The sequence below is a fragment of the Cucumis melo genome, chromosome 11, assembly GCF_025177605.1.
Source record: "Cucumis melo cultivar AY chromosome 11, USDA_Cmelo_AY_1.0, whole genome shotgun sequence".
NCBI lineage: Eukaryota > Viridiplantae > Streptophyta > Magnoliopsida > Cucurbitales > Cucurbitaceae > Cucumis > Cucumis melo.
Window position 1 is genome coordinate 17,248,205 of NC_066867.1, and position 12,171 is coordinate 17,260,375.

Genomic DNA, 12,171 nt, shown 5'->3' on the forward strand with positions numbered 1-12,171 from the left:
TAAATATAAGTATTTAAAAGGCTTTATAAACATGCATAAAAGCACTTCAAAGAACTTAAGAGAGGTAGAAAGTTGATTTAAAAATGCATAGTGAAATTTTAGAATGTGCGAGATGTGTGCAAGATAAAACATAATTACCTAAAAGGCTTCTTAAACATGAGTAAAAGCATTCCAAATGACTAAAGAGAGGTAAAATTTTGATATTGAAACACATGGTGAAAGTTTGTAATGTGCGAGATGAAAAATAAGTATCTAAAAGGCTTTCTAAAACATCATAAAATTAGCATAAATTACCTAAAACAAGTGTAAAATTGATTTGGAGTTGATATTTCAAGTTTTGAAATTGCGAGATAAAAAGCATTATCTAAAAAATTTCATAAAACATGAGTAAAATCACAGTAGACATTTGTAACTTAATCGGACAAAAAATACCAATAATATATATTAAAAGTAAAACACAAGAATCTGGAAAAAAAATGTATTTTTGACACACAACCCACAAGACTTAAACCTTAGTTGTAGGGGGAATCACATATCCATTCATACATCCCACCAACCAATTCGACAAACAAAAAATTGTAAAATAATTACGAATAATATTGTATATAACGTATTTAAATCAATTGAGGCTTCTGGTGAAATTGTTGGTACACAATCCATAAGAACCAGCTTTAGTTCCGGTGAATTGTTATTCTAGTCCAAGTCGCCCAATAATGAATCTTATTGTTGCTACCCAAGTCACTACCACTTCATCTGATGGATTGCCTCTACTCGTTGGTTACGAGTTTTTGCCACATCCAAACGGTCTATAGTGTATGAATAAGGTTGGGTGTCTTATTCCGAGAACACTATGGATGTGGCTCACTCTGTAGTTAGTACAAACGATGTGATGCTGAATTATTCATGTAGAGACATAGGATCGTCACTTTTAAGTTATAACACCGTTGACTATTCATGTAGAGACATAGGATCGTCACTTTTAAGTTATAACACCCTTGACTATATAAATTGACTATTTCGTTTATGATGACCTAGGTAACTTAATCTTAATCCTCAACTAACTATGAACTTCTGTTCAAATGGTATTATCATTTGATCTGCATAAGTGTGGACAGCAACGACGCTGGCTCTATAAACCTCCCAGTTCAAGGATAAGATTGGGTGGATGGCTAAGGACATAGAGTGTAAGACGAAATTCACTCCTGCCCGCATAGGGTTAGTAGATAGGTTATTCCTTTAAGGGCTGAATCCAAGTCTTAAACAAGGGGTCTCACCCTCTCATTTGGTCGAGAGGGATTCGATTTATAGGTTGAATCTTAAACTAAGTGTTCAATAATACATCGGTGGGACTTAAGAGACAAGATGTAGTCTTGGGATAAAACAGTATTTTAACCAAGCCGAGGTTACAAACAACCTGTGAAGGATTAACTTACTGATCATGGTTATATCAGATGGACACAAATATATCTATAATAAGGGGAGTGCAACTATGAGACTTTAGAGGAATGACCCGTTAGTTAACGAATGTTGATTAGCTCATTCTAAAAGGGTTTAGCCAGTTAATCTCGAATCTTTGGAGCCCATGATCTACAGGTCTATTAGGTTCCCCTACTAGCTCATATGGAATTAATTTAGAATAATATGTTGGAATAATTCGAATTGTTCAAATTAGATATAGAGAGAGAAATCGACGAATATATGAGATATAGGTGTCGGTTATAAAGCTTTATGTTTAAATGTTATTTAAATATTAAACGTTGACTTTTGACGTTGAAAAGTGAAACTTTGACCAGTTTTATACTCAAATGTGATTTAAATTTTGAAAAAATGAATGTGGATTCATGCTTAAGAGGCCAAAATCAGTCAAGACGGATAAAATGGTAAAGAGTTAAAATGTTGACTTTGACTTAATTGGTCAAATGACCATATTGCCCTTGGATTAAAGTTAGTGGGAAAATCCAACATTTTGTTGGATAATTCCACTAACACTTAGTGGGACAAATGTTTACATAAAATGTAAACACATAGCCCTTTAAAATTAAAAGGAGAATAAGGTGTTGTTTTTTGGTGAAGTTTTTTCCTGCATTTTGCATGTAATGGTTATATAAAAGTATGTCTTGAAAATTCTTTTGAGACATTCGATAATTTTTAGAAATTATTCAAATGTTCTCACATCTCTTACTTTACCAAATTGTTGGTTCCTTGCTCCTTTTTCCACCTCTCTCTCATATTTTTTTCACTTAACGGGTCCCACAACCCGATTCTAAGTCCGAAGAATAGCGGGTCAGCACTAGTAGTGGTTCCAGTCCGTGTTTGTGAGGAGATATCGAGGATGGGAAGGCTTCAAAGATATGTATTTCTCTTAACCCTAATTTGTAGAATTAAGCATGTTAATCACTAAATAGTTTAGTTGCATTTAGAGTAAATTTCGATATGTACTTCGCTACATATGTCTCGATTTTTCATCATGTGGTATCAGAGCATGCTAAATTTACTCATTTTCATATGGTGGGTATGAATATTTGATAAATTATGATTTGAACTAAAATGGATATATTATGGTTTTGGCCCTATATTAGGTTTAAATTTGTAATAATTATAGTAATTAGCTTGGTTTGCGACTTATTTTATTGCAAAGGGTCGTCTATTTCTTTATTAGAATCATTAGAGTTGAAATGAGGCTATAATTGCTTCAACCGAGAAGAGAAAAGTTAAAAATTTGAAGAAATTGGAAGACAGGCCTGAAATAAAGCATTAAACCCGATTTTTTATATGAAACCTGGCTGGCGACCCGTCATGTGTCCCTTACGGGGGTTATGTACTTGCTCGACAACCTCTTTACACTCCAACCTCTACCTAGTTCTCGTGCAAGCTAGGCCTAAGCCTCGCGCAGTCCAACTTCCATTTTCAACCAGTTTGCGCTAGCGCGCCCACTACGACCTAACTTTGATTTGGTTCATGATCTGATTTTCTCCAGCGCTACCTCGCGTCCGACTCCTTGCTCCTCCTGATCTGGCCCAGCCCAGACTGCTGTTGACCCACACGCAGCCTAATGGTTTTTATTGGTTTGGGTCGGTTCAAGGGTTTTTGGGTCGGTTCAGTGTAGTTTTAATGGTTTTTCAGGCGATTCGAGTTGTTCGAGAGCGGTTTATGTACTCCACCAAATTATTATTGTATTAATTTAGTTTTTAGCTTAATTTATGAGCCAAAACCAGTCCATTTTAGGGTGTTTTAATTAATTATACATTTGATGTATGTTTTAGTTAATGTTAAATTGTATGTGCATATAGCATGACATATAGATTTAAAATCCCACCATATGTTAACATGTTCATGCATTGAAAGTATGTTATAATGGTTATAATGTATGGTGTACACGTTAATTAATTAATATGGAAATGAATTAATATGATTAATTAATTGTTTAACTAATTAAGTTAATTTTGATTAAATATGATTTAATAAAATTAATAAAATTAATAAAATTAATTAACTAATGAATTATTGATTTATTTAATTTAATTAAATATGATTTAATTAATTAAATAAATAAACTATACTGGTTAATTTGTTTATATGATGGTTATACATTGTTAGATGTATGTTATAGGTTTGTCTAAAGAAGTGTTATAAAATGAATTAGACATTTAAAATCTATAACAAAGATCAGTTGCATGCTCACCTAGATTAAACATATCAACCAAATTTCATAGAATTAGGAAAAAATCTTGTAAAACTTGTTACAAGGGGCTCACCTTATTCGATCTTGTCAACAAGTCAAATAAGATAACAAAGTTGGAGGTTCTTAAGTTGACAGTTTATGGAACACCTGCTACCTGGAAATCGTAATCAGTTCATGAGCCTAGTTAACCTAGTTTTATGAGCATGTGTGAGAGATTTGAGGTAATAGAACTGATTATCACCTAGACATCACATGTTAAAATCTGATGTAATGGTTATGCTAGATGTTTCACCTAAACTTAGGATATGTTTAAGTTAGCCTAAATATGATCCTATTTTTTCTAAGTACCGTTTAAAACCATCTTAGAAGAATTCAGCTAGAGAAAGCAGCGTACTTTTAGCCTCAGCGTCCCTAAAAGTTCAAACCGTGAGGTCTATGCAGGACTTTGATTCGTGCATAGGAGCAAACTCCCTTCGAAGAGTATTTGCATGGAACAATATCAAGGTGAATAGGAGAATAGTTCATAGTAATTGGGTGAGGCCACTAGAACAAATCTGGCCTTTAATGTCGGTTGGAAAAAATGAAAAAAGAGCTTTAATGTCGTTTTTGAAAATGCGGATGTTTAATGTCGGTTTTAAGCCGACATTAAAGCTGGAGCTTTAATGTCGGTTTAAAACCGACATTAAACATCCTTGTGTTGAAAAGCGACATTAAAGCTCCTTTTTAATTTTAATTTTAAATTTTTATTTTATAAAAAATGACTCTCTCTCTCTTACTTTACTCTTTCTCAATCACCCACACGATTTCATCCTTCCAATTTCTTCTTCACACTCCTCATTCTCATCTAACAATCTTCCCTTTCTTCTCCGAAGAGTCGCTGGCACCACCACCACCATCGTCCCTCGTGCCCAGCTCGTGCCCGCCACCACCGCCGTCACTCCTCACATTCTTCAAACACTGATGTTGCTTTGGGGTTTTTTGCTTTGGGGTTGTCGACGAAAAGAATGGTAAGTTTGAATTGGGAATTTTGAACTTCTGTTCTTTATTATATTTCTATGTCCTCATCATTTTGAACTTCTGTTCTTTATTATATTCACAACTGTGATTGTACTACTTCTCAGGTTTGTTTTTGCACAAATCCAGTTTGGCTTGTGAAAACAAGAATGCAGCTTCAGAGTCCTCTTCATCAAGCTCAACCTTATTCTGGGCTATATGGTCTGCCTTCTATCTTTCATTAAATTAATAATAATGTGTTCTTTGGTTTGTTTACGAAGTACTGGCCTTTCATCGTTTTCTGGATATTCTCTAATCATTGGATCTTGTCCCTCAGGTTTTGCAAACGTTCATTGCTCCGTGAGTCACTTGATGATTCATTGATAGACAAAATACCTGGTCGGCAAACTGATCGGAAGACACTTCTTGGGGAATTGAATTGGATTTTCACAGCTGTCACTGATACAATTGCATGGAATGTTCATCCACATGGTAGCTTTCAGATTTACTCAACAAATGCCGTCCTTTTTCTTTCTCATCATAGCTAATATGTTTTCTTGGTGCAGATCTATTTCAAAGGTTGTTCAGACAGGATTTGTTAGTTGCCAGTCTGTTCAGAAATTTTTTGCTTGCTGAGTGGATTATGCGGTCTGCAAATTGTTCTCCAATTTCACATCCAATGTTACCTCCAACCCATCAGCATCACATGTGGTAGAGTTTGAGAAACGTTGATTATTAGGTCTGTTAATGTTCAATTGGTTCATTGACTGACCCATCTGTGGTTCTGCTTCTTTCAGGGATGCATGGGACATGGCTGCCGAAATTTGTCTTTCTCAACTTCCAGCATTGGTTGAAGACCCCAACTTGGAGTTTCAGGTCAGTTTTTCTTCACATGTGTTTTTATTGTATCAAAGGTCAGATCTTGGTATGTGAAAGTGTCTTTACCATAAAGGCAACGAGCCTAATTTTATTTACAAGTGAAAGTTATAGAGGGATATCCATTATATTTTATATTACATGCAAGGTCAGGCTCTCTAATTGAACTCACAAAATGCTACCCCTATGTTAGTTAATTATATAGGAGGGCCTGTAGATGCTAAATGATACATCAATATTATTACCTAACATGAATTCAAAATGAAACATGACAATTTGCTAATTCAAACATTTCCCTCTGATGTTCTGCCTTTCTGTGGAATACTTTATTATTTCTTTCTAAGTGCTCTTCGGTATTTATTTGTTAGCATTTAGAAATCATTTTAAGCTCCTTAGATATTAACCTTAAAAGGGTGGTCATGTAGCAACTTAAGTAAATTTCCATCCAAAATGAAACCCACAAGAATTTCAATATTTTCCTGGGCATTTTGCTTCCTTTCTTAGACCAACATGGTTATTTTCTGTCAGCCTTAATTAATAACTCTTGGAGCCCATCAATTTTAATGCTACAGCCTTGTTGACCAAATCTCCCTTCCACTACCTTAATCAAAGTTTAGAAAAGCCGATAAACTAAGCCAGTTAAGTATTCTTAAATGGGATAAAGAAATGGATCCAAAATAGGACTGGTGTTTTCAACACCCAAGGGGTATTATATAAAATTATTGTCACATTTTTTAAATATTTGTCATCAATTCCAAAAGTTTATTGTTTAAAGTTATCCTTCAAATATTTAATTAAAAATTTGTTTTTTGTAATGTTCTAGCCAAGTCCATTTTTCACCGAGCAGCTGACAGCTTTTGAGGTATGGCTTGATCATGGATCCAAAAACAAGAAACCTCCAGAATCGACATGTGTAATATTCTTTCTCATGTTAGCTTTTTCGGGGACACTAATGCCGCCATCATTATTGTGTGGAGAGATGTTTGTAGAGCCAAATCATTGTTTTTCCCGCCCCTTTTCTTTTCTTTCCATTTTGCTCTTGCTTTACTTATTTAGATCCATTCTCAATGTATGCTATGTCTATTGATTTCATCCGTCTCCATAGAGTAACCTCGTTTTCCATAGGGTGAACGTTTTTCTTTCTTTTTAATTTTTTGTGTATAATTACAGCAGAGTGACCTTTGTCATAGGTTTTACTCAGCCAAGGACATCGATTCAGGGCGCTGGTTCTTCTTGGTAGATTTCTTGATATGGGACCTTGGGCTGTTGATCTGGTAGCCTTACATGAGACTTTGCAAATTATGACTGTGCCATTTATTCCTTCTTCTTTTTCATATTTTCCATCTCAGTGGCAATTGCTGTTGGTGGCTGATAGAATAAATTCATTTGTTAGGCCTTGTCCGTTGGAATATTCCCGTATGTTCTAAAGCTTCTGCAGACAACAACGCCGGAGCTGCGACAAATTATGGTTTTTATATGGACAATGATTCTGGCCTTAGATAAGGTATATAATATAATTAGGTTATTCTTTTGCAACTGTGGCTTTGAACAATGACTGGTTTTTGATGGGAGAACTTGCTTTGTTTTCCAAGTTAGTTTTATTGATTTGTCTTGGAGCTCCTTGGTCAAGGAGTTTTGAGCTTATTTTCGTTTTTGGGTGCCATACTGCAAGCATATTTGCAATTGCGGTTGTTTTTTTTTTTAGGGTACTCTAATCGTAGCTTCCATCTGTGATTTTGTATGTAGTTTTTCGACTCTTTCCTTTGAATGTGTCATGAAGAGAGTTTTGTTTCCTGTGAATGGTCTCTATTTTCTTTTTTATTTTATTGGTTCTCATATCTAAGCTTGTTATGTTTTTGTTTTAGGTTTAGGTTTTGAGATTATTAGCTCTAGTGTTGGATGCCTTATCTTATGAACTAAATGATTGGTATAATGATACAGTCTCTGTATATATTTAAAGAGCTCTTACGTTCATCCCTTTGCAGTCTGCTTCTCATGTCCATGGGGGTCTTCTTGCAGCTGGTTTCTTTGATGGTTCTGTCAAGCTTTATGATGCTCGCATTCCTGAATTGTAAGCATATGTACCTTTTCTCCCTCTTGATGCTTTTATTTGAATAAAGCTCTTGGTTAAGCTTCTCATGACCCGCTTTGCAGATTACTTATTAGTTATCTCCCCCCCCCCCCCCCCGCCCCCAATTTTTTTAGAGACAATAAAGAACTCCGAGGACTTCTGGTTTTTTACCATTCACCGGGAAACTGAAATAGAAAATATAAGAAATCTTATGAAATCAAATGGTTTGTTCTGATAATTTTACTTGTTTTGCATTTCTTGCATATTTGCCTTCAACCCTTCTCTGAACTTGTAGGCTTGTCTGCACAATGCGCCCACATGTGCAAAAAGTAGAAAAGGTTGTGGGGATTGGCTTTCAACCCGGACTTGATTCGTCGAAGGTGATAAAACTTCTTGGCTGTGATCAATGTATTTTCAGTATCCTATTAAAATGTATTTGTTAATTCTGCTTATCGTTTTCTTCTTCAGATTGTCAGTGCCTCTCAGGCTGGTGATATTCAATTTCTGGATATCAGAAATCAGAGGGATCGGTATCTAACCATCGATGCTCACAGAGGTTCACTTACAGCACTAGCCGTTCATAGACATGCTCCTATCTTAGCTAGCGGTTCAGCCAAACAGTTAATTAAGGTCTTCAGCCTAGATGGCGATCAACTAGGCACCATTAGATACCATCAACAAGCGTGTTTTCATTGTTGGTGGAATCAGACTTGAATAATATGGGATTTATGTGCTTTAAGATATGAATGGGATTTATTGTTGCTTTAAGATATGAATGGGATTTATGTGCAAGTGCTAATAGCATTTTCATTGTTGGTGGAATCAGACTTGAATAATATGGTTTCCTACGTAATGTGACTTGTAGTTTCAAGTTTGTAGTTAATTTCACTTGTTGGATTCAATGTTGGTTTATAAAAAATGGACAATAATACAACAATTAAATAAATATAAATTTCTAAAAATGGACAAAAACAAGCCTTTGATGTCGGTTTTAAACTGACATTATTGGCCTCTTTAATGTTGGTTTTAAACCGACATTAAAGCCAAACCGACATTAAAGGGCTTCAATAACACTATCAAAGATGTCGGTTGAAAACCGACATTAAAGGCCTTTAATGTCGTTTTTAAACCGACATTAAAGAGGCCTTTAATGTCGTTTTTAAACCGACATTAAAGCCCAACCGACATTAAAGGCCTTTAATAACGCTCGCAAAGATGTCGGTTGCCAAGTGACATTAAAGGCCTTTAATGTCGGTTTTAAACCGACATTAAAGGCCAAAATTCTTGTAGTGGGCATATGTGACAACACATTCTATGGTCTCTTCCTTTGGGTCGCATCGTGAGATTTCTATAATGCGCTTGCTTATCTCCCCTGGAGCGACGTTCCCTTCGGAGGGCTGTATTATAGGATTTGGAACACCACGAACTCCTTATATGGATAGGGTCCCTTTGATTGGTTTTCATATTGACTTTCCACTTTCGAGAGCATAAGATTCCTATCTCTAAGATCTGAAAATGGAGGGTTACACTTACAAGAGTTACTAAGTTGTTAGTATATTCTCGACCGAAATAGTGGTAACTAAGTGCTAAGCAAATGTGAGATATTAAATAGTTAATATTTGGTCAAGATTATCTTGGTTCAAAGGAGAAGTAATCGACTACTCTTCGATAGAGGTTATTCTAAACCTTTGAAATATTGTTGCAAAACATAATAATGATGGGTACATTATTAATATTTGCTAAACTAATCGGTTCTTAAAGGATTATAGTTTTTCACTAAATTGAATATGTTTTATTTTTCAGCATGAATAGTTCAATAGTAGAACTCTTAAGGTGATAAATATATGACTTGGAAATCAAACTTAAATACAATACTAGTCGTAGTAGGTTTGTCTTAACTGAGGAACTTCCTCAAGCCCCTACCTCAAATGCTAACCAAAATGTTCGGGTAACATATGATCTATAAGTTAAGGCCTATGAAAAGGCTTGTGTCTATATTCTTGCCAACATTAACAGTGGTGGATCTAGGAAATATATTGACAGGGGGCTAAAAGAAAAGTATGAAAATAAACTACATAGGTAGGATTTGAACTTGAAGTAACCATTAAACTAATGATAAATATTAATAATTAAATAGTTTCTTTATATATATTATATAAAGACAATAAAGTTTGGGGGGGCTCGAGCCCCCCTCGGCCTAAGCTAAATCCGCCGGTGTCAACATATATGATGTTTTCGCAAAAAAAAACATGAATCCATAGCCACGACTAAAGAGATTATGGATTCATAGAGGGAAATGTTTGGTCAGCCTCCATTGTCCCTCAAACCCGAAGCTATTAAGCACATTTACACCAAGCGAATAAAGGAAGTGACTTTTGTTAGAGAACATGTCCTGGACATGGTGATGCACTTCAATATCGTTGAAGTAAATGGGAGATCTGAAGTTGTTTAGATAGATATTTCATACTTAAAAATATTTTTTATGCTTTTTAATAGTTGAGGAATTTAATATTTATTTCTTGTATTTCAGAACAAATGTACTGAATAGATTTTGAAATGAAGTATTCATTTTTTTTCAGATTTGTTTTGCTATACTTATTGAACAACTTATATAAGTTAAGACTAATTATAGTAGAATTGCATATTATATAAGATATGAAATTTCAACATTTGTTTATGATGGAAAAAACATCATCAGAGAAACATGCAGCAGAAGACAAGGATCATGTTTTACTCTATATGCATTTAAACGATTTAGAAATTAACATGTTGTAACTAAACGATAGACCTAAACGAAGAATATAGAAGGTAAACGATGAGCTTACTTTTGTAGTTCTCAATTTCTTCTTCGTTCCAAAACTTCTTCTCTGCTTGAAGATCACGAGCAAAGGACAACCACTATGTTGACCTACTAATCTCAGGACTAAGAACCGAGTTGTGGGACTCGTTTTTATGAATGATATTTTAGAGAGATAGAAGGACGAAGGTGTATCGTTTAGAGGTTTTTCATGAGATTTTCATGATCATCTTCGCATTCTGTAAATGGAAGTTTATATAGAAAATCACATGCAAAATACATGCAATTTTCTTTTACGTAATCTCAACACCTAATTAATCCATTAACCCTTAATAGAATTAGTGGCTTATAAGTTCATTACAAGCTACCACATTTTCCACTAACATTTAGTAATAAATATATTAGTCAAAGGACAATTTGGTCATTTGACCAATTAATGTCAAAGTCAACTTACTTTTCTTAGTCAAAAGTCAACTTTTTGACTTTTTGCTATTTTATCCATCTTGACTAATTCCAACCTCCCGAGTATGAATCTACATTCATTTTTCTAAAATTCAAATCATATTTGAATATAAATCCGATCAAAGTTTTGTTTTTCAAAGTCAAAAGTCAACATGTTGACTTTTACAACTTTAACCGTTTCAAAACTTTTCAAGCTTCTAAATATGAATCCATATTCATTATTTAAATCATATTTAAACATAAAGCTTAAAGTTTATATTTACCGACTTATATCATATGCACTTGTCGGTTTCTCTCTCTTTACCTAATTCGAACAATTCAAGTTATTCCAACATATTGTTCTTAGTTGAATCCATATGAGCTAGTAGGGGAACCTAATGGAACTATAGATCATGGGTTCCAACAATTCGAGATTAACTGTCTAAACTCTTTTAGACTAAGCTTAATCAACATTCGTTAACTAAAGAGTCATTCCACTAAAGACTCTTAGTTGCACTCCCCTCATTATAGATATATTTATGTCTACCTGATATAACATGATGAGTAAGTTCATCCTTCATAGGTTGTTCGTAATCTTGGTTGGATCAAAATACTGTTTTTCTCCCGAGATTACATCTTGCTCCTTAAGACCCACTAATCCATTATTGAACAATTGGTTAAGGTCCAACCTTTAAACCTGAATCCTTCTCGGACTAATGAGAAGGTGGGGCCCCTTGTTCAATACTTGGATTCAGTCCTTAAGGGAACAACCTATTTACTATCCCAGAAGTGGGTAGGAGTGAATTTCGTCTTGCACCCTATGTCCCTAGCTATCCACTCGGTCTTTCCTTAAAATGGGAGGCTTATTGGACCAGGGATGATGAGCTGCCCTCACCTATGCAGATCTAAGGGTACTACCGAAGGAACAGAAGTTCATAGTTAGATCAGGATTAAGATCAAGTTACCTAGGTCATTAAAATTAAAATAGTCAGTTTATAGTTTATGGCGTTATAACTAAAAGTGACTATTTCGTTGTTCCAGTCTTATGCAAACCATTTACGTTAGATGCTCTCACTCCTATGTCTCTACATGAACGATTCAGGATTACATCGTTTGTACTAACTACGGAGCAGGGCGCATCCATAGTGTTTTTCCATAATAAGGTGTCCAACCTTATTCATACACTATAGACTATTTGGGCTATTAACTCGAACTTAATTCTTGTTTATGTCTCTACATAAAGTTCAAGTGTATTGACAAACGTAGTAAAATAGCTTCAGGACCTTAATTTATTGGTTTTAAGATTATAGC

General features: G+C 34.8%; 1 protein-coding gene and 1 long non-coding RNA gene across 2 annotated transcripts; both read left to right on the forward strand.

Moving 5' to 3' along the window:
* Positions 1–5,241: 5,241 nt before the first annotated feature.
* LOC127143883 (uncharacterized) lies at positions 5,242–6,435 on the forward strand. The gene is made up of 3 exons (XR_007815448.1): positions 5,242–5,386; positions 5,473–5,551; positions 6,375–6,435. It is a non-coding gene; the product is annotated as an uncharacterized LOC127143883 (long non-coding RNA).
* Positions 6,436–7,102: 667 nt separating this feature from the next.
* Positions 7,103–8,493, forward strand: LOC127143930 (regulatory-associated protein of TOR 1-like). The gene is made up of 5 exons (XM_051079233.1): positions 7,103–7,109; positions 7,417–7,445; positions 7,537–7,622; positions 7,918–8,002; positions 8,091–8,493. The coding sequence occupies exons 1-5, from the start codon at positions 7,103–7,105 to the stop codon at positions 8,334–8,336; spliced, it is 453 nt and encodes a 150-aa protein (XP_050935190.1). The 3' UTR covers positions 8,337–8,493.
* Positions 8,494–12,171: the final 3,678 nt, after the last annotated feature.